The sequence below is a fragment of the Meleagris gallopavo genome, chromosome 21 (assembly GCF_000146605.3).
Source record: "Meleagris gallopavo isolate NT-WF06-2002-E0010 breed Aviagen turkey brand Nicholas breeding stock chromosome 21, Turkey_5.1, whole genome shotgun sequence".
Lineage (NCBI taxonomy): Eukaryota > Metazoa > Chordata > Aves > Galliformes > Phasianidae > Meleagris > Meleagris gallopavo.
Window position 1 is genome coordinate 7976006 of NC_015031.2, and position 23375 is coordinate 7999380.

At 37.1% G+C, this 23375-nt stretch overlaps 1 protein-coding gene across 3 annotated transcripts in view; it reads left to right on the forward strand.

Moving 5' to 3' along the window:
• BRIP1 (BRCA1 interacting protein C-terminal helicase 1) overlaps nucleotides 1-23375 on the forward strand; it is a 105046-nt gene that overhangs the window by 25930 nt on the left and 55741 nt on the right. For all 3 annotated transcript variants that reach the window (XM_031556457.1, XM_019621999.2, XM_031556458.1), the window contains exons 15-20: nucleotides 6462-6621; nucleotides 7357-7478; nucleotides 18132-18244; nucleotides 20470-20552; nucleotides 21204-21530; nucleotides 22273-23100. In XM_031556457.1, the coding sequence (XP_031412317.1) occupies nucleotides 6462-6621; nucleotides 7357-7478; nucleotides 18132-18244; nucleotides 20470-20552; nucleotides 21204-21530; nucleotides 22273-23100 (1633 nt within the window). The remainder of the gene's footprint in view (nucleotides 1-6461; nucleotides 6622-7356; nucleotides 7479-18131; nucleotides 18245-20469; nucleotides 20553-21203; nucleotides 21531-22272; nucleotides 23101-23375) is intronic.

Genomic DNA, 23375 nt, shown 5'->3' on the forward strand with positions numbered 1-23375 from the left:
ATTCAGATCTCGTTCCTTTGCAATCCTTTTGATTTCAGGACTTTTCTAAGCTCTTTCCACATTAAAGTTCCTCTCTGTGTTGCCTAGGCTTTGTGTTCCTTAAAACAAAGGAATTCAAGTTTCTAAACATATTATGTTTCCTGGTTTAATTTTTGGGTTTAAGCACAATGCTCTTTTTCCTGGCAGGAGAAAAATGCTTGATAACATTTGTTCATATTTTCAGTTTTTTTACAGTTATGGAGTGTTTCATTACAGAGATTCTATGACGCTTTGAGATAGAAATTGATCTGGAATTAGTATTCTGTAAAGGAAGGCTGATTAAAAGCAACACTTCTCTTCATTGCTGCTTGTAGCCTCACAATGATAATAAATAGCTGGGGAAATGTGTAGTAGAAAGGAGGCACAGCAAGAATCTTGAGCAAGAATAGCATCTTTGTGTGGCCTGTTTCCATTAGAATTCTATATTAAATAAGTTTACTTTTGGCACGTAAAGAAAGCAGTACCTCTTCATATGCATTTATATGTGCATTTGGTATTTTTCTCCAGTTACCTGTTAACAGTGGTGAATTGATGTTCTATTCTGAAAGCAGATTTTACTTGACAAGTGAAATATTTGGGGCACAGATATTTTATTGCTTTCCTTCAATTTGAAACTTAAAATACTTTTTTTTTTTTTGCATGTGAATAGATAAGTTATTATTTTGTATCAGCTTAGTCATTCAAAAGAATGAATTTTAAAGACCTCTTTGTATTGTGTTAGCTACGTTCCATAAACATGAAGAGATTTCCATGAATCAGTCTCTTGCTTAACCTTTCATGAAAATCTAATTGAGTGCGAACAACTGCTTGAATAATTCAATGGGCCGCGTTATTCTTGGCTGGTGTAGCCTCAGCCTTGTGCAGTGCAAGTGACTGGGTGTCATGCGGAGTTGGGTTTTTTCTGTTTTGGTGATGGATGTGATTAAGAGTAAAATCGCAGTTGAAAAATCACAGTCTGAAAAGAAAAAGGTAAAAAGATGAAGTATGGATTAGCTGAGACAGTGTAGGAGATGACTTGTGGCTGAGAGGTGCAGACTCTTAAAACCCTTTTGTAAACTTTTAAGATTTTTTGATGATATTCCTAAACACTGGGTTTGATTGTTTTCATACGTGTCCTTTTTTTCTTCTTTTCTTTTTTATTTAAAGGATGTTCTGCTTTTTAGAGCACTCACTATTAGTAGTTTTGGAGTACCTTTTCTGAATTCGTTTGGAATAATGCTGATCGGAGTTTCTCGATCAGTTCATCCAAATGTTTTCTTTCTTGTTTCTGGAAGGAATTTCAGCTCATTCCTTTCACCCAAACCCTTCCAGGCAGTTGGCTGTCTCTTGTCCCTTCAGTCCTCCATTCCCATTTCATTACTCTGTTTCCTTTGTATTCACTTTTAACCTCAAATGGCTTTTTTTCTTTTAAACACAGAAATAGAATGAAATTACTGTTCCTGTGCCACCACAATGACTTGGTAAACAGTCATTTTCCCCAACCTGAAGGCTTCTAATAGGTCCTGGAGGTTCTTTGACATTCAGAGAACTTTGGAATAAATTCTGCCAACTCTATACATTTCCAGAATGTCTTGAGTTCTTAAAGAAGTATTTTTAGTAGAAGCTTGTAATACCCGCATGTGAGTGATGTTGAGAAAGGGGGGAGTCTGGCAAAGGATGGCCTCCAAGTCTCCTTTGAAATGACATGAATTTGAGGCCACTCGTGTTTAAGCAACGTATTAAATGCATTCATTTACTGCCCTTATTTTGGGATTATCACTAATATGGAAATAGCTTTATTCTTTCAAAATAGTAGAAGAACATTTGACCAGGTAATTAGCCATCGTGCTGAATAGAGAGCTTTCAGAGCAGGAGGAGAGTGGTTTGAAGAAAAAGTTAGAGCTGCAGTTAAGCAGTTGATTCAGCAAGCTGTGCCTCGTCCTGAGAGCTTATTAAAGGTAATGCAATGCCTATGGAATTAGATACATTATAAAAACATCTGTGCCTTGGGATCTTCAGAGGACTACTTTTGTGGAAAATATGATGATCTTTCTTGTAATAGCTTAAATTTGCAGAAGGATCTGTCAGTCTATAGATTTTATATATAATATATATATTATATATATATATAAATTTTTTGCCACTGGCAGGAAGAGGATGCAGCTGATGCGAATGCAGTGTGAGTTATCTGGTGGTGTATAAAACAGCCTGTGTTGTTTACCTGCAGACAGCCCAAATAGTGGGAAGTGTTTTGTAATAAGATGAGAAAACTGTGTTTCATTTTGATGCAATTTCTTAATTTTTGGTACTGCAAAGTAACAAGTGCCTTAATGAAGTAATGCTCAAAAGATGATGCAAATATTCCTCATTATAGCAACTCCACATCTTTGTGTGTCACTTGCCCATGTTGGTGGATTGAATGCTAACCCTGTTTTCTGCAAGTGATCTCCCACTTAGTCCTAAGCCCTCTTGGTTCGACCAGAGCGAAGCAAGTGATGGACTTCTGTTGCTCAGCTTCAGGGCTAGCTGGAGATGTCTGCTTTCCCTTTCAGAAGTTTTGTGCTGACTGTGTGTAGAACTTCTATTTGACCCTTCAAACACGTTTCCAGCCCACTGGAGGCACACTTTGATTTGAAGCAGTGCTTATTCAAAAAGAAAATTCTAGTAGCAAACACATGAAGAGTTCTGCATGGGAAAAGGCTTTTAGATCAATGTTAGTCCCTTGAGGATCTCTGACTTTTTGCACTAACAATGGTGCCAATACTGTGATTTTTATTAAGAAAAACCTAATGTCTGCTTCCTTTTTCTCCTCAGCTACCCTTTGTATCCAGATAACAAAGAAAATGTTAAGTATCTTAACAGTTGAAAACAAACATGTTATCATAAAAATGAATCGCATACCAACGAGATGAAAATGCTGAAGTTTGGGAGAAGTGCTTTTTTGGTGTTTAATGCCAGATTGAAGAGGGTTACAAGAGATTTGTGGAAATTTTGTGTCCCTGGAAATACCTTTTGTTCAGTTGTTACATAAATGTATGGGTAACAAGATAGCATGTGCTTTTAGAGATGCACAAGAATATGCACTGCAGCTGTAACCGTCAGTTATTATGTTAATAGTTGATAAACTTAGGTTTTATTAGCTAGTTTAGTATATCAACTGCTACTTGGGTCATGATGGTTTTGTTATCCTTTTCTGTATTGCTCTTGATCATCCTCTTATTTTTAAGTGTTCCATAGCTTTCCCAAGCACTTCTGATGGCCGGATTATTTCTGTGTTCCCTTTTTAAGCTATTAGCAAGGTACAATCCATCCGTGATCTGAACCAATGCAGGAATAATCTATATAAAGAAATGTAGTAACAGGTGCTTGTAGTGGGGTGAGTTCCGGAGCTGTAGATCAGAATATGTAACTCACTGTGTTATTGTGTGTGCCATGAGACCCTTCCTCATCACAGGTATTTGCTGCTATAACAGTCACCATCAGGTGCTACTGAGTGATGCAAAAAAAAGTGCATTCCCAAATTACAGTGCAGCAGTGTGAGTGCTGCAAGTTAACTTCTTGGCTTCTTTAAGATGCTGGAAATTACAGTGAACTTGCCTCAGGGTAAAACGCATTAAACAAATCTTTGGTCTCGCTTCATGACATGGGAAACCCCTAATGCAATTTTTGGCATCGAATAAAACAAAACAGCAAATGGAAAGGGGCAAAGCTTTTCCTTCATGGACACAGGATGAGAGGATTTAGCATAGGAGCACAACACAATGGCAAGAGACGTTAAAAAAAACCTTTTCCTCCATTCCTAAACTTCAAGAGTGCTTCAAAAGCAACCTCGAAAAGAGAACGCTGACAAAGATGAATGGTAAATCTAAATACTGAGCTCAGAAGTTCTGTGGGCCATAGCTTACAGGTGTCTTTAAGTTGCAGAAAGGAAAACAAGGAAAAAGCTATCAAAGTAAACATCCTTCAGTGCATGAGAAAGATGACAGATTCTTTCTAACAAGATTTTCTGCTCTTCTGGAAGAAGAGCGTTTGTTAATAAACCATTTGAGAATCCATTTTTAGGGGATTTAATAAAATATACGCAGATTGCCTTCCACTGCAGAAGCTATTATTCCCTTGGGTTGAAAAAGTGACTGACTGTGGGCATTAATGGCTGCTCCTTGTGATTCCTGGCATTATATCTTGCTCCCATTTACACTTTTCCAATCTGAAGTGAAATAATTTTTTATGAGAATCTTGCCTTCGATTTATAGCTCTTACGAGCCATGTACATGTTTTATATTTTATTTATTTGTACGCAGTCATGTCCATAATTCTGGTTGTTTTAGTGCCTGTGGCAATAGCCGAGGTACTGTATGTGCTTGTGCATAGTTTTCTGTGCACAGGAAAGTTTTCATATCCTGGAAGTGCCATTAAATAGAAGAGGTAATAACTTCCATCAAAAACTGTAGATTTTCTGTGATGATGATGCTGTTGATTAAAACTTGAACCTCGTATGGTCTAATAGATGTGTGCCTGGAGGGGCCAACACCAAGGAGAAAAGATATTTTCTTAAGAATTTGGAGGGAGGTTTTTTCTAGTGTCATCTTTTTGGTGATGCATAGAAGTTATGCTGCTTTCAAGTATGGGAGAAATCCAGTGGAGCTGAGGGGTGTTAAGTACTTCTGGTAAGGAATCTTGTCCTTTCTAAGGCTTTGATTCACTTAAATTAAGAAATGATTTTTCTGCTAAGGATGCTTTATACGGCTGTGTTTGCGAAAAATACCTGGTAGCTGAGATGATAGGAGCAGGAGAAGGCTGGGGCAAATGATCCCCAGAACCTGAATAGCTTTAAGGATGTAAAGTTCAAGTTCAGTTATACCCAAGTGCATCCTGTCTGTAGTATCTCCCCAGCTTCCTTTTGTCAGACGTGGCAGAGAGAAGGCAGAAGTGGATTTAGCACAGCCCATCAAGTAGGTGCCTGGGCAGATATTACTTTGCAGAAGGAAGAATGAAATCTGAAAAGCTGATAATATTACAGTCAGTGGCAGCTCTAATACACCTTAAGTGGATGTACTTAGGTGCCTCATTTGTACAGTTCTCTTCTTTACCAGAATTATCTTCACATCATGTCCAAGAACTGAGGACTTAGTGCCAGGCTGTGGATGGCCAGATGCACTTCATTACTTGCTGGTAATATAACCCTTTCTACAAAAAGAGATTACAGATAGGACACTGCCAGGAAATGACCGAGCTGGCAGAGAAGTGGATGAACACAGGGACAGGTACGCATAGGAAGTGTTAGTACTGTTCATCATTTGGTCTTTCTGTGCTTCTTTGAGGACGGTGTCCCAACACCAGAAGGTAATCAGGATTTCCTGAATAGGAGCTTGAATAAAGCTAGTCATCCTACTGAAAACAACGTACTATTTGTCCCCTCTGATCTGGATGTACCTCAAAAGGGATCAACTCAAGTATTTAATAGCGGAGAATAAATTCAGATCTAGTGTTAAGAACGTGAAATATGTTTTTAATATATTCTTCTTCTATTAACAAATGAATTTTGCAAGCATACAGGGTTGGTTTTTTTGCTTTTTTTTTTTTTTTTTTTTTTCTGGAGTGCATTAAAGAGGCGAGTGGGGCTAAGAACCAAGGGATGCTGCAGCTCTTGAGCACTGGGCTGGGACTGGTGCTGGTTCCAGATGGAGCACTTTATACAGGCTAGAGCAAAATAGTGAGCAAGTCTTCAATGAGTAGAACTGAGGGAAGTATGAATTAGGAGTGTAACCCATATTATGGAATTTGTTAGTTTAAAATCTTCTATACCTGCAGAGCGTAGCAGCTCTGCTGCGCAGCAGTTGGTGGTGGCACGCTGAACGCTATGATGAGTGAGAGCAAGTATTTATCTTCTGTCCACTGAACCGGATCAGCTCAGCTCGTGCTGAAATGTATTGGTTGCATTTCTTTGGTCTGAAGGAAGTGCTGTGCACTATCAAACAAATATATTAGGTGAAGGAATGACTTTTGCTCCCTAACTTCATAATATTCAGTCTAGAAACTGATGGGAAAGAGACACAATGGCAGGTAATTGTAAAATTGACCCCTTCCCCCCTTGAATTCAGTTTCTGTGATACTTCTAGATTTAGTTTTATGTAATGCAACACATTTTTATTATGCTCACAGTATATATAGAACAAGCTTACAAGATTTGACTGTGTGCTGATTTGGAGCAAAATAGTGCAGCTCAGAATCTGGTAGCTATAACAGAACTGATGGGCCTTGAAGCAGAGGAGGCTGTTGATAAATACTGACTTCAGTACCAGTATTGCATAGCTGTGGAATTTGTTTTCATAAATGCAAAAACTGAATAATACAGTTGCACTACAGTAAGTGTTTGTACTTTATTGGAACAGTTTGAGGAACTGACAATTTATTTCAGCTCTTCTGGATTTTTCTCTTTTCAGCTGTTGGACAAATTGAAAGATCGCTGGATGCACACTGGCTTGTGGAGAAACCTGGAGCTTGTTAAGACAGTCATTGCAGAGCCTCAAGGAGGAGCAAAAAGTGACTTCGATGAACTGCTGAAAATATACTACGATGCAATAAAATTTAAAGGAGGAAAAGGTACTTTGTGTAGACAATAATTACACTGTCTTTTCAAGTTCAAAAAAAAAAAAAGATATTCTTAACAATTATAAGATATGGTTAAATACTTAAGTTAGCTTTATCTTAATAAATTATTGTTATAAATGAGGAAGATTAAGAGCTGTTTTCATTGTTGCATGCAGAGAAAGGGACACACAGAATGATGCACAATCCTGATAGTGGTATCCAAGAGGCAGTGAACTGTGTAGGAATGTGTGGTTGTGCGTCCAGCAGGGTGCAGACTGGCTTCTCAAAGAATCACTTTTACCATACATTGCACAGCTTTGATTTCTCGTCTTATATTACAGCTACTGTAGGATTTCTTTTCAAAATACCCAAATGATAGTATAAAGAATAAAGGATGATAGCATGTCAATGATAACGTAGTTTTTTGGAATGCAGAACTGAAAGTTTTAAATTTGAAACACTGCAGTAAATGCATATGGTTCATGCATAATTAAGTACCACTGTCTCATATAATGGAAATTACTTTACTATTTGTATTAAAAATCACAATTTTATCAATGGAAATACAGTTGATCTCATTTTTCTAATAAAATACACTTCTAAATTTAAATTCCCTCACCTTTTCCAGACAGATACACAATGTATTACGCTATATTATGTTGAACTTTTAAAGATATTGCTGAAACTTTCTTTTGATGTTTACTTTACACCTCGGAATAATGCATATCCCTCTTTGGCTTCTTCAAGATGGAGCACTTCTAATAGCTGTGTGCAGAGGAAAAGTTAGTGAAGGCTTGGATTTCTGTGATGAGAATGCTCGAGCAGTTATAACCATAGGTATTCCGTTCCCAAATGTGAAAGACCTTCAGGTAGGATATGGATATCTAATTGAAAGAGTTGTATGTTACTTTTTATATCCTGTTTGAAATATGAAATATGCACAACATTTGTTGGAAATGTTTACCTTTGGACTCCAGTCTTATTTGAATGCTTTATTACTTTCTACTCAGTTAAAAGGAGGAACAGCTCAGCATGTTTTGTTGACCCATTTCTATAATTCTAAATACAAGTATATCACGCTAGGTAAAAATACCATAGATTCCTTTGACATTGCTAGTGAAGGCTTTTATACTGTTAAAGTGCTCTTTTTTTTGCCTGATGTGTCTCCAATTAAAGAAATCTGAGACTATTTGTATTATTCAGCAGGTGGCCAAAGTAACATCCTGTTGCTTTTCCGTTGCTGTGTAATTGCCCACATCAACACTTCCTTTCTTTTGACTTCAGCAGAGCTCGCCTTGTAGTTAGATAATGTTCCATGAGAGCAGGCAGTTTCTAGCTGAGACCAGGCTTTTATTAAGGAAAAGAAAGCCAATGAATATGGAAAAGTATTTTTCTAGACTTTCTTTCTACTTAATGAAAGGAGTATGTATTATTAACTCATATGGAAGATCACTAAAAATAAGCTAAGTGCACGATGCTTCACGGCTGGCACTTCTCAGTATGATGCCCGCTGTCTCTGTCTTTTTGTGTACCTTTTAGAGCATTTTTAGACTTCTTTGTGAAACTAAGAAACAAGTATTACAGAATAAATATCAGAAACAGCTGGATTCTTGTTATTAATAATGCCAAATCAAACAAGAAAACCATAGGTCTACACTTGAAAGCTCAAGCTGCCTCAGCTTTGGTTTTAGAGATGTGTTCTGAGCTTAAGTGAACAGCCAAAGACTTCTTTGTTGTCTACAGCATGTGCCTAGTTAAAGCCTTGGTAGGAAAAACCCACATCCTATGAGGACTAGTAGGGTTATGTTAGCAGTGGCTGCCTGGTGTGGTGTTCTCTCAATGTTTGCATAACTTTCTTGAGGTGCTTATTCAGCCATAACATTTTTCTTCTACTAAAACATAATACCCTGTCCTTTACTATAAAAACATGTACATTCAAAGAAAATTCATCACAGTTTCTAGAGTTAGAAATGCTTTGTTTTAGAAGTGTTCTCTGAAATGATATTTTGGAAACACTTGGTCTGTAGTAGAGCTGGAATTGTTACATTTTGCTATAAATGATTTCCAGAATGTCAATATTTTTGTATTCTAAATTATACAAAATTGAATTGAAAAGTATGTGTCTATGGTAAATTATGCACACAATGGATTATCTTTAAGGTTAAAAATACTGCTTTTGATTTTCTTTTGGATACGACTAAATATGTATTATAGTAGAATTTGGGCAGTGCACCTCATTACTAATAACAGTTCCAAAATACGAATGTTAGATTTATCTATTTTTTTTTTAATCAGACTGAAGAAAACCTCTAAATTGTTAAGTAAGGATAGAAACAGTAGCTGCCAAATTGCACACAGCTAAAGGTTTGTATGCGTATATTTAGATACAGTAATGCACAAAGCACTGCACTGATCAATTCTAAATGAGAGAAGGGCACGCACTGGTCTCTTAGCATCAGATCCGAGGAGCTGGCTGGTGTGTGGTAATGCTGCTAGAATGGTGCTAGGGGAAATTCTCTTACTGTGAATGTGTCTTCTGCTCACCAGTTTGGATTCAAAGTGATCTCCAACTAGCAGTACTTCCCTGCAAGTTGAATAATGCTCTGTTTGGTCCAAGGCTTTTGTTTAGTGGATACCTCAGAAGTTCTGGATTACTGCGTGCTTCTTTTACCACTTAAGCTCATGTAGTCAGCTGGATAAGGAAGGCTACACAGAAAACATGCTAAAGCTGTAGTGCTGTTTCCCACAATGGAGTGGAACAAATGTAATAAAAATGGCATAAAAAAGTACGTGCTACATCACTTAAAAGAAAAGTAAATTTTATGTAAAACTAATGTGATATCTGATTGCTGTTAGTGGTGCAGCTTTGTTTTCCATACTTATTAAAATTAGATTTTATTCCCATCTCAGTTTCAAAGGATTAGGGTTTTAAAGAGAAAATTGATGTTCAAATACTTGCTTTAAACAGTGGAAATAATTTATAACAATTATCATGAAGGATAATTGCAGTATTTCATTAAAATACATTTTCCTATTCAGTATTGTTTTCAAGGCAGAGTAGTTGTGTTTGTCATAGTAAGAATACAGGAATTCTCTCTTGCAGGTACAAGTGAGTGACTTTCTTTTAGGGTGTTTGATCTTCGCTGAATGTACAATTTGAAATCCTTTTTCTCCTGGGATTAGAAGAATCCAGATTTTAAAATATTAGAGGATGCTGTTTTGTTTCTTTTCTTTTTGTAGGATTTTAGGAAATGTGAGTTTCCCAAATGAAATGGTTCAGAGTTCATAGGATAGTTAAGATGATTGCTCTTATGATATACGTGGCTAGCTAAATCAGAAGATAGGCTAAATACTGAAAAATTTAAAACTTCCAGCTTTGAAGATTAGTATGGTGCTTAAATTCTGAGGAGATAATTCTAAACACAGTGATGCAAGTCAAGTTAGAGCTAAGTAGGTCTAACACCTGTGGAAACAGTTGCATCTATTGTTTTACAAAGCAACTGATGCTTGGTAGATGTACTTAAGAAACTGGTAAGATTATTAGTAATTATATCCCTTTATAAATAGGAAATGCAAGTGGTTAACAGTTCCCTAGGAAAATTCATGGGATACTTCTGGAATTGGGGTAAATAACAAAAAAGTGCTTTCTCTACATAAAACCACACTTGCTTGTCTGCTTTTTGGGCTAGTAGAAGTCTAGTAAATATCCTCTTAAGACTCAGCTCCATAACGTCTTACTCCTGCACATAGCTCTTACTTGTGTGAGTAATCCCTTTAATACTACTAGGACTATGCACAGTCATAAGGGTTTATTGAATTGTGCCTTTGGAGACTGATATTTTATTTTGGCAGCTTGATGTTGGCTCATCTCCACTAATATTACTTGTCTGTGATCAACCTGCTTTCTAAACATATTTTATGGTTTGTAACTTGATGCTAATTCCAGTGAATGGTAATATTAGAGAACATAAATAATGCGGCAGAAAAAGATGCGTAATCCTACATACATGTTATCTGATGCTAACATACTATTTATTAATTCCTGTTATATATTTTGAATTGTAGCATTTTGGATCCAGACATCACTCTTGGACAAGAAACTCATCACCAAATATGATGTAAAATATCCAATATTATGTTCTCCATATGTGTGTTGTAAATATATGCTGCAAGTTCAGGTGTTAAAAGGAGAGCGTTTGGTCTCCTTCAGTAACTGTATGCTTTTGTAGGTTGCATTATTTTGTGTAGGACCTTTAAGGAATGTGATTTTGTTTCTTTTCCAGTTGCTTCACTTAAGACTTTTAAGCACGTGATAACTTACATTACTCGCTGTCACAAAGAGAAGAGTCTAAAGCTCTTTGTCAGTGTTAGGAAGAAGGCAATGATTAGGTTTCATAAGTGTACTTCATAATAACAATACTGTGTTAAGAAAGGGAGACCAAACCTGTAATTCTGTATGATTGAAAATGGTTTCATATTGCTGAGGAATCAGATTGCTAAAGCAAAATATATAAAAGAAATGTTGAAGTATTGCTTAAAGCTACGGTGCTCTCAATGGTGGGGTTTGGCTCTTGTGAAGCAGGAAAATGTATTTCAGAGCCAAAAATGACTTCTTTGGCTGTGACCAGGATTTCCTCTGCCCACCTCTGGGACCTGAAACTAGAGGTAGGAAAATCTGATTTTGGAGCCAAGTGTGACTTGTTTAGTTCAAGTCATAATTTACTACTTTTACCCTGGGGACCTGAAAATAAAGGAACTCGCTATGAAATGTTGATAATGGGCGGCTCTGAAGTGCAAGCATTAAGCTAACTTTCCCAGAGAGCATTTCTTCACTTCCACCTTTCCAGATGCTTTTGATCGTAGTACAGTAGAGTGTACATAATCACATAACAGCAAAGAGAACTTGGCAAAATGGAGAGGAAAACACAGTCAAACCCTTTAGCAGCAATAGATGTGCAAAAGAAATAAACTTGATAAGGCTGGTCTTCCTGTGCAATGACACGACTCAAGAACTGTAGCTGAGTTTGCTGTTAATGAGAAGTATTTCCCATCACTGCCATACTGTGATTATGAACTATGACAGCACATTTTTTCTTTACTGTTTCCAGCGATGTATTTTGTAGAATGTGAAGCAACACAATTTCAATTACAATTTTCTAGGTTTAGGTGCAACCTCAAGCAGCTGTAAGGGCTGAAGTTTCTTTCTCTTCTGGAGGGATCAAAAAAATTGTTGTATTTGTATCATTTCAGATGTTTCTGAGAAACTTTGCCTCATCTTTCCTGTCAAATCTGATGTCGTAAAAGCCTAAAATGTGTGAGATATCATTTGCAGATGACCTGACATCAGTGTGATTTAAATGATTGTAGAAAGTGGTCTTATTTTGTGTGTGATCATCTGTCTTAATGGTTTTCTAAACTTGATCTGTATTTACTTCCTCCTTCACTCCATTACTGAGGGGAAAAAATATAAAGTAAGGAGCAGAGATAAATGAATGGAACTTTCATAGGAAAGCCATGTGTTGTAGTATTTTATTTATTGAATGTCCTCTAAGAGGAACATACTGAGTAGGGTAAAAGTGCAATGTATGTTCATTCTTGTATGTGTACACTTACATTTCTTTCTTCCATGCCACACTTCATATTCAATTTTATTTTATGCTTTAATTGTAAAGTAGCTTCTTAAAACAAGAAGTATGTAAGGAAGAAATGGAGCATTGGAATGTGCAATATTATGTAGTAAGCCTTTAAGTGTTAAATCTATACACTTACTGGAGCAACCTACTTCCAAATTATGTTAAAAAAAATAATAATAATAATAATAAAAAAATCAGCCAACTCTGGTACCATCTTGCAACACTACACTGTAAATATTTCAATCTGTTCTGATGTTGTTTATGAAGGAGTAAGGCAATGAGCTGAGTCACACATTCACAAGGTGGCTGGCTCTGGATATTGTGCGCCTCCATCACTTTTCTTCTTCTCCCCAAAGGAAAAGGTCAGGATATAGAGCTACTTCCATTTCCAAATATGTATGTGGAAGTGTATATTAAAATAAGCTTTTTCCTTGAGATTATTTTTGTCTCATTTCAACAAAGTTTTGCTAGAGGTGAGGTCTTGTTTTGCCTTGTAACACTTCACAGGCAATGCAGTAAATAGGTGATGGTGTAGCAGCTGCTTATATCAGCAGGAAGATATCACAGAAGTCTTTCATTTCCCACCTTTCCTGAAACAAGAATGGTCATAGAAAGTCAGAGCCATCTGCACTTTTCTTAAGTGGAGGCTCCATTTGTGGGAGTAGCTGCAAAATCCTGTGGAACAGAGCATTCCTGTGGCTAAGCAAGGTAACGTTTCAGTTCAGCTTTACTTGTAAGGCTGCTGGATGGCATTTTTCTTCTACTGGTGCAAGGCTAATGTCAACATGTTGCCACAGATTACAGAAATCATCTCTGAATATATCTGGAAGTTAAGCCTTTGGATAAATAATACCACAAATCAAAACTTTTCTTTTACCTTTAATAGTTTACTTTTATGATCCATAAAAAATTCCGAAGTGATTTTCTTGTGTTTATCTTATCCTTAGCAAGTAGCATTGACCTTTAAGTTTTTACTTCACTGTCAAAGTATGTTGAAAGCTTTAAAAGTGAAGCTATCACCTTGGGGATTTGTAAGGATGACTGACACTTACCACTTCACCTCTGCCGCAGCAGCACCGAACGTACACAGCAACGTTGTACCTCAGGGGAAGCTGCTTGATTTTTTTCACTTCTGCTTCAGTGGAAATGGATTGAATTTTCTCTTCAGAGCAGAGTTTTGGTTGCATTAGATTTTAATCAAGTCACTTGTTCACAGTCCCTCCAAGCCTACAAGACTGAGATGAGTAGATGGGCCTGGGGTGAATGTGCTACAAGGTTTGTCAAACCGTGAAACTCCAGGATCTCGGAGATGCCACATGGTGTAGTTGACAATACTCAAAGTGTTCAGAGGTTGCAGCATTACATAAGCTTCCCATCTCTTTAACACTGGGATTAAGAGCGAGAATATGGGAAGCATTTAGTCATAAAATAACTTGTGAGCACATAAGGGAGGAAATACGGCTTTGCATAAAGTGGTGCTGCTGCCTTTCTTCCCCGAAGGTAGGGTTAGCCAGTTAGTAGACTGATATGCCATGGTGTGGCTTTGCTGCTCAGAACTGTTGGTTTGAATTGGAAGCCCCTGCAACGGGAGAGGCGATTCACCTGGTAAACAGACTTGTGCAGGATGGAGCTGCAGCACTAAGCACTGTCTCCAGCCCCTATCAACCTTTTCATAGTATACAGTATTACTTTGCTCGCAGTTTTGTTTGTTTTCTTTTTTTAATTCGAAATGCATTGTGTGTGAAAGCAGAATAGTGTGTTATTTACGTATCCAATTGTAATACTTAGATACGTGAATTGTTTAGAATGGCCTTAATAACTAATTGTAATACACAGACTCTAATTTAATAAACTTTAGGTGATGAGCATTTGCTTATTTCGTACTGTTATGTTAAATCTGTTTGTACTTGGAATGCCTGGAGCATTTGAAGATAATATCTACTATAATATTTTTCATCTAAAATAACGGGCTGATAAGTTGAGGTGTTGTGTTTAGATAAGTGAATCTTGTGCCTCACCCATGTCTGTGTACATGCATTATTTAGTCTTAAATCTCTCAGACGTTGTTTCTTCTTTTGAAGCAAGGAGGGAAAAGTTAAAAGCTGTACCATTTAATGCTTCTTCCATTTAAGAGTTCTCACATGTAAAAGAGGAAAAAAAAAAGGTTTCTGTGTCTTTTACTTTCCTGCACTTGCATGATTTTTACAAATACTTGGCATTTGTCAGGAGGAAAGTGGAGAATTCTTGGAGAATTCTGATGATTGCTATTTCAGGTGGGCGAGAGATCCATGAGGTTTTTAAGAGGGTAGATTTGCTTAAAAACCATTTTTGTGTCTTTTTAGGAGACAAAGGGTGAAAGTGGGGAATGAGGTGATCACCTGAATTTTTGTTGCTTTTCAGGAGGTAGGGAATTAGATGTTAAACATAAATGCATGTTGTGAAGTTCACTGCATGATACAGACAGTAGTCTTCATTTCCATTACTCTTTGTCCTGTGATAAAGAAGTTACTGAAATGCCAGAAAATATTCATACCCGTTTTCTGTTTTTCATTTCCACGGAGGAGAACGCTGAGGAGATTTGGGTATGAGTTTCCAAGTGTATCTTTGTGTCCCTGCCTACGTGTGTGTGTTTGTATCCATACAGCTCTCAGGCTATTTGCCTTTGTCCTCCAGCAGTTGACTCCTTAGCCTCGTACAGCACTGCTGGGTGCTGACCTAAGGGCAGACGTTGGTAAGGAGCAGAATTCTATTTACAGAAATGAAAGAAAAAATGCCTCTTCTGGTTTTGTGTTTTTTCCACTGATTTTTTTTTTTTCCTGTATAAGCAACCAGCTCGTAATAGAAAGCTATTTATATATCCTGCAGTTAGATACGGCCACGTTATGTTAATTTTGAATACATCTGGGTCAGACTGGCATTCTGCTGAAAGGCTGCAGGCTTCTGCATGTACATGTGCAAGTTATTTTGGGGGTCAGGAACAATCTCTATTCTTCTGAGCTTCGTGTCATAGTCTGACAAATACAGTCCATATTAACTGCAGGATAAACCCACTTTGTTACTTATTTATGTATTCTTTGAATTAATCTGGGTTTCTTCAGGTGGTGTTCTTTGTTTATTCTCTTTTCCTGAGTTGTCAGCACTTAAAATGAAGTATAATGAGAATTGTAGAACGTTCAATGCAGTTGTTGGAAAAAAAGCAAACTCATTTTACTAAGTTGGATTAAAAAAAAAAAAAGGTAACATTCAAAAATTCTTTGGAGTAGTAGTAGAAATTGCCTCAAAAGATTTTTCCAAGTCTTGAATAGGAAAGTTTGCTCATGGCATTTACTTTTTGTTGCTGTTTCTCAGTTGATATTCCGTAGTGAAAGATGTCGAACTAATTAAGCATTAAAAGAACGAGCGGTTAGCAGGTATAATGCTGTTAGACTTCAGTAAATGTGAATGTGACCGTGACCTCCCAGATAGATCAAAGCCTAATCTGTCTGACAGCTACAAGATGGCAGAGCTTGCCACGGGCCTTCTGCTGCTGCCTGCTGAAGCTATTTGTCTGTAAAGCATGCCTGATAGCTAAGAGTATATTTTTAAGGATGAACAGGTAAAAGTAAAAGGCTGTCTTTTGACATTTTAACTAATCCCTTCTAGCCTGTGGTTTGCTGCACATTTAGGATATTTGCTAGCAGGAGAGACTGGCTTTTTCACATATGCAACATGTCATTTTGAATCGGGCGTTGATTTGATGTTTGATAATGTAAGAGTTATACAATGAAATAGATTCTGATTGCATTAAAATGACGTGCCCTGGCCTTTTACCTTTCGTAGACTTATAATGAAAACTGAACTCTCAGCAACGTAAGTTGTCATCTCTTGCTGAGACATGATCGTCAAAGTGAGAAAACCCAGTGTTTATTTTCTGTTAACCCTTTGTTCAATAGGATAGAAAAGACCAAGGCAAATACTGACTTATTATTTTTTATAATTCGAAAAACAAAATGCCATTGTTGATGGGCATTACAAGTTGTGTGCATTTCCACAATGCTAACACACCTGGGTTGTAGTAACAGCGTATTTTATTTACGGGACAATACGTTGTAATGGAGATGATGTGGCTGCTCTGCCTTCTCCTGTTAGCACTTGCCGTTGGTTAGGCTTTTAAAAACTTCAGTGAAATTCTCCAGCCTCATTTCAAATGTTGAGGAGTATCCTGTTGTTCCTCCAACTAGCGCCTACGTATGTGGAAATGCTCAGTTATGCTTTGCTTGCTTCTTAAAGAATGGCATTAATGCTCCTAAGCTGCTCGAAGAAATCATCTTCTGTTTGGAAAATTACAAAGGAGACCTCACATGCCAGTGAATAAATTCAGGGTGACTGGAACAAATATTAAATCTGTGAAATCAAACTGAATTTATTTTCTGGCTGTAAAGATTGAATTTGTAAATTTGACAGGCAATTTAAAGGGCATAAGTACATAAAATAAAATTTCTTATCCAAATCCAACTTGAAAGTTACCTGTCAGAAGAGGTTAGAAGTCTGCTGTTTTCTCTCCTGAAGCGTGTCCTTTCACTTGTCAGTTTAGAAAGGTTAATACTGTACAAAAGAGCAAAGGAAGGACCCTTTTTGGTGTAGTTTTGTTTATTTAAAAAAAAAAAAACAACAACAACTCAACAAACACAACCATCGCCTCCCCACAGTCATGAGAAATTCTTTTGCTATACTTTATAACTGTGCATAATGTTAATTTAACCAATTCTTGCTCCAGTTCAGGTCAGGCAGTTCACTCGTAGTTGCCCAGATGATCAGAAAAGGGAATCGAGGAATTTATTTTGCAGTTGTTGTCAGAGCTGCCTTTGGAGCAGCTGGGAGAGGCCACTGCTTCCAAATACTTCCCAGCCTGAAATGCTGGGTAGCTTAATATTGCATCGTACAGCAGAAGGTAGCGGGCAGCGGGAGCTCGCTCTGGGGATACTGTTGCAGCTTGAGCCAATTACATGGCCCCTCTGTTTTTGCTTCAAATTGTGCTGTTACAGTGTATTTTTCTGCGCTTCAAACGTGCCTTCAAAGATTGAGTAAATATTAGAACACTCTACTTCTGCCTCGTGATCTGTGAGTAATATGGGTATTAATGGTCGTCCTGATGAGCGTGGTGGAATTCATTCTTTTGTGGCTAGAGCAGCTTGCTGCCTGCTGGGTACTGATGCTGGGTGATAAGGCAGTGTCCTGGCATGCCCTCTGGTTAATAATTGAAGTACAGCTACTGGCAACCAGCATTCAGGGGGTTCTGCAGCAAAATAGATTATAGAGCTGCTGTCTTCTGGAGCTTCCAGCATTTCCTTTTGGCACACCAGAGGAATTCCCAACTTCATAACCCACTGATTGCGAACTTGAGCCTTGTAGTTAAGGGACTCTCTTGGCCATGGATACGAGACCTTTCAAATGTTTTATGGTTAGAAATATTCTGTGTATTAAGTCATTGTTGCTAAAGCACTCCTGAAGTGTTTATGTAATACAGGTGCAGTCTTCTGTGTTGTGAAATTTGTACTGAATGTTTTCAAATTCCACTTGCTTCATAGCAGATCTGATGATATGTTTCCAGTTTATTGTACTTGGTCCATTTAAACTGCAGGTATGAATCGGTTGTATATTTTGATTTTGGCAGCTTGGAACATTGACGTCTTTACTGCATCACAATTGTGGATAAATGATAACTGTGGACAAAACTTGGAAGACTTTCTGTGGAATCAATGTTGTTTCTAATCTGTTTTATCTAAAGAAGCTCTCTTTTTTACCTTATAATATCCAGTGATTAAATCAGGCTCTGATTCTTTTTCCATTTTAAACTATTTTCTTTTCAAAACCATAATCACAAACGATATTTTGTGCTTTCTTTTTTAGGTCGAATTAAAGAGGAAGTACAATGATCAGCACAAAACTACAAGAGGCCTTTTACCAGGGAGCCAGTGGTATGAAATCCAGGCTTACAGGGCTCTGAATCAGGCCCTGGGGAGGTGAGATAAACCTAGTGTGATTAAGAACATGTATATTTGTAGAACTTTTTGCATGCGACGTCTTCAATGGTTGATTCCTCATTATTAACACAGGGTAAATCAGACCAGAAAACTGATATTGCATAAATCAGGTATTCAGGTGCTCTGTACTGGCAGCTGTCTGCCAGTTGTTGTGCATTTGAGCATTGTTAGAGTTCCGAATTTTCATTTTTCATTCTGCAAAGTTAGGCTGCAGATTTATTTGTTGTTATTCCAGATACAGAAAGGAAAGCATTTGCAGAGGAGAAATATTACTGAGCTTATAAATCAAATGAAAAAAATCTTAGGTAATGTGCTAATTATACTCTTGGTGAGTTTAGAACTTTTTTTTTTTAATGTTTAGCCGACAGTATTTTTGAAAGGGATAAATATTTGTTTTGTTTTGTTTTTTGACAGGCCTTTGCTAAAGGTCAATTCAATTATCATGCTCTCTGATCTCTTTCCAGATTTAGAAGTGGTATAGCTTACTTTCTCAAATGAAATAATTCGCTCAAATTTTATTAGCAGGACAGAATTAGTTCATCCTTCCCCAACAGCGTTTACTGTATGCAGGCATAGCTATCTATCAGCTGCATTTAATGTAGATGCTGTACATGTGTGTATATTATACATCTGTATGATAGAGGCACAGACAACATGCAGTGATATGAATGAAGGCTTAGAAACAAACTTGAGACAATATAGTCTAAGTAAATAAAATCTCATTGTAAATTCTTGTTGCTGATATCTTAAGTTCCTCTTACTTATAATTAGCTAAGAAAAAAACTAAAAGAAGTGGTGGAATGCTAGCAGTAAGAAATTAATTTGAAGCTTTGTCACTGAGAAATAAATTTTAACTTGATTCTAGCTTTAGTGAAATTGCTAGTTGTATCATTTGTTATGTGAATAAACGTGTGCTAGTCAAAATTTAACAGGAGGAAATAGACTTCCATTCTGGAATAAACATGTAAATAGTGTGCGTTATTGTTGGACTAAGTCCTTACTGGCTGAGGTTTGGTGAAAGATGACAGGTTTTATAAAAACAGGACAGCCTACTAAGTTATTATAAATCAGAGTATAGCTTCTTGTGACAGACACAGGAAGTAGTTGCTGTAGATACACAAACAGTAGTTGCTGTAGATGCCTGCAGGGATGGGAGTGAGCAGAAGCATGCTAGTCCTCAGTCTGGCACTTTTCTCTTAATTCAGTGCTCTTACGGTATGTGAAGTAACACAAGTCTTTGAAATGAAATAGCAGCCTTTGGGAATTGAACAGATGGTGTGTATGGCCAGGTGACACCATGCAATGAATTCCTTGCAGTGCTGCTTCTCCTACAAGTGCAGGATGTCTCTCCAGCGTGTGTCATTCGTCTAAACTATGAGCTAACCCTTGTCCATGCAGTGAAAAAATGAGAAGTGGGAAGAAGCCTGTTTCTGAATAAAGTTGTGATAGCTCTTCTCATCGTGGAGACATCTCAAATATAAACAATTACTGTTTCTTCAGTGTCACCATTCCCATTTTAAGCCCTGACTGATACACTTGTGTTTTCATGTACTTTTCAACATCTTTAAAAATTGTCCGCTTCTTAAGCAATGGGGGTAATAATCCTAAACTATCACTGACATTATTTTCCATATTTCACTCATGTTATTATTGGGAGGCAGTATGGAAATCCAAATAATGTTAAAAATATCAATGCGTGAGAAGTGAATACTGGAATATTTTTGTAGGTCTATAAACCCTCAACTACAAACTAAAGCGTATCACCCCCAGCTTTGATCTGCACCACTATACATTGCTTTATGAAAATGCATAGTTAATTTTAAAAAAACCCACATGCTTGCCATTGCATTGGAGTTCATTTTTTCTCCTTTTTTCCTACGTTTCCTCCTTTCAGTATTTAATTTGTCCAGTTAAGAGTAGAATACAAATATGCGGTTTGATGAGATGCTGAATGTTTGTTTTTAATTTGTTTCCACATAGTAATGGAAATGAAGGAAAATTAAGCTTCTGTGATATATTCTGGTAGTACCCTTCATGCATCCAGAATGAACATTATTTGCTGCAAGGGAGTAGGAAGATGATCTGTGTATTTTTGCATATCCTAGCAGGCTGCCTCTTTACAATTTCTCCTGTCTGATCCCCCCAGTTTTTTACTATATGGCCTCTAGTTATACAGACATTGTTTTTTCATTGCTTTCCTGTAGGTGTATAAGGCACAGGAGTGATTGGGGTGCCCTTATCTTAGTTGATGACCGCTTCCGGAATAACCCTAACAAGTACATAACTGGTAAGCTGTTTAAAATAAATAAATCTTTTTGGGAAAGTTCCTATTAATAAATGAAGATTACAGAAATATGATTGTAGGAGGTAACAGAGTCTAGCCATTGAACTAAAAATCTGCAGTTGAAAAGAAATTGCTTAGGAGACAATGCATTGTGTGTCTTTGTTCCTGATCTGTTTGGAAAAGACATCTCTAAAGGAGTCAACAGATAATGCTGCTGTCTAGTCAGCAGGTGGAGCTCAGCTGCCATGATACAAATCACACCATTTTCTAACATGTCTTTTGCACAGCAAATGCATTCAAATTATGTACCTTCTGCTTCCTTAGATACATTTGTATGTATTCTGCTACTTGAGAGCTGTAAAAATGACTGCTGTATGAAAGCGTATTGCATTACATTTTTTTGCAATTGACACTTGTGGTTCCTTCTGAATATCTTGCTTAAACTGCAATAAAGTTGTAAAAGCTTTGATTTACTTAAATTCTAGTTTTTGTCATGCCTTTTTAGTACAGTCATAAATATCTATACTCTAAGTTTCTTTCTAATAATTCTGAATAATGAATACCCAGGCATAAAAGCAGTGCATACATAATAATAAAACTGGGTATATATAATGTAGTTTTGTTGTAACACTTCTTTTTTTCCTCCCCCATTAGGATTATCTAAATGGATTCGTCAACAAGTCCAGCATCATGAAAATTTTGGTAGTGCACTTGAATCCTTACATGCATTTGCTGAAAGAAACCAGAAAGGCATTGATTTTTCGTCACAGGGTAGCAATGAATTTTTCCATGTACCTTTAAATTCAAAAGAGCTGTCATCAGCTTCTCAACAGGAGGCAACTATTCACCTGTCACCAGATGTTCCTGTTAAAACTGAGGAGCAAAGTTTGGTCCCAGGAACTCATTTAACTACAACCATCGACTCAATTAATCCCGAACCATCAAATCAGCCAAGTAATATCACAGCAATAATGCAACAAAGTATGTTCATTTCCTGTGTGTGAGGGGGGGAAAGGCTTCATTAACAATTTCAAGTGTTCAGTCGTATCTCTCTTGGAAGAAACAAATATTTTTTTTAAAGTATTGAAATGCTATGATGGAAAATAATTATTCACATAGTATACGAGCTGTGCTCAGCATACTGCAGTTACTCTTAAAACAACTGATAATGTTTGAAAAGTTTGTAGTGCAATCAAAATTACTTTCACTTAAATTGATTTTATCATTGAAAAATATTAAGATACTTTAAAATATGCTTGAAACATGATTTTGAACATTATTGCAAGGTTTAATTATTGCTTTGATTCAAGCTGTATCTGCTGTTTAGATACAGTGAGACTCCCTGTGTACAGTCAATTCCTATAATAGCTTTACAAGCAACTATCCATCCATTCCTCAATTTTAGAAAAGCTTGTCATTTCACTTCTAGTAAGATAGATATAAATAATGTAAGAGAATATAGAGTAAAAAATAGAGATTTTTAAATCCAATCGTACATATGCTCTCACTTTACATGGGCCAGTTAATCTATTGATTTCATTAAGACAATTCATGTGCAAAGATAGTTGTAACATCTGGGCTTTTGTTTGTATTGGATCTTAATGAGCATTATAAAATATCTGCAAACCTAATAAAACAGTGGTAATTTTGATGTGCTAAACATGCTGTAAATCAGCAGGGGGAAGGCATATACAATTAATTAATGTGTTGTGATTTTTCACAGGTGGCCAGAAAGTTGATGTGGAGAGTCATTCTCACAATGCAACACAAAGAAGAAAACATATGGACTCCACACCCAGAAGGCCTGCAACTAAAACAGAGAGAGAGCAAAAGAGTGATCGGACTAATTCTGATTTTATGAAAGAGCACTGCTGCTTTAAACCACTGACTTCAACACCTTTGCCTATAGCCACGAACTGCGTGTCCACAGCAAGCAGCAAACAAAGAAAGAATGTGAACAGTGCTAGTGAACTTATTGGTGGTGTAAATCAATGCCAGTCATCGTTCACTTTAGAACATAAACAAAGTATACCAGAATCACATTTGGAAACAACTGATTTTTCAGTCAAAAACTCAGAGGCTCCAATTGCTGAGGAGCATCTTGATGAGCAAAAGCTTCACACTGAGCCCTGTAGTGAGCTTCCTTCAGTAGGAGGGAAGCCTGAACTTTCAGTGTTAGACATGTCTGCAGAAGCTGAGGATGAGGATGAGAGTCTTTACTTCACACCAGAGCTCTATGATGATGCAGAATCTGAGGAACAGAAAATGAGACCACAAGATCCAGATGAGAATCAGATTGAATGTGGGAAACCCGCAGTAGCTGATGATCTTTGTGTAATCAATACCTCAAAAACACTAAGTGAGCCAAAAGAAATGACTAATGGTGATGTCAGAAACACGAGTTTACATGGGACGATGCTGAATGATATCAGTAAGAATAGTGCAGTTAATTTTGAAAAGATGACTAATGGAAAAGAAGCAGAACAGATAGAATCGCAAGAGGTAGACACCAAAAAACGGAAAATCAGCCTTTCCAGATCCCGAAATAAAGGTGTGTCACCTTTTTTACTAGACAATACTAGCACATAGTGACAGCTTCCATAGGAAATGTAATGAGCAGCCTTTACAACATAGCCTCACTGCAGAGCAGTGATTGCTTTCCAGTTCACATTCTATTTCATGTGCTGTTATCAGGTTCAATATATCATGTTGGTTTTGTTTTTCACTGTGCAAATTATGCAGTTATCTGCAGATATAAATAAGATTCTTCACCCTAATTATGTGACCAAAGGACAGGTATCGTGTATGGAAATTCTCTTGCTTGTA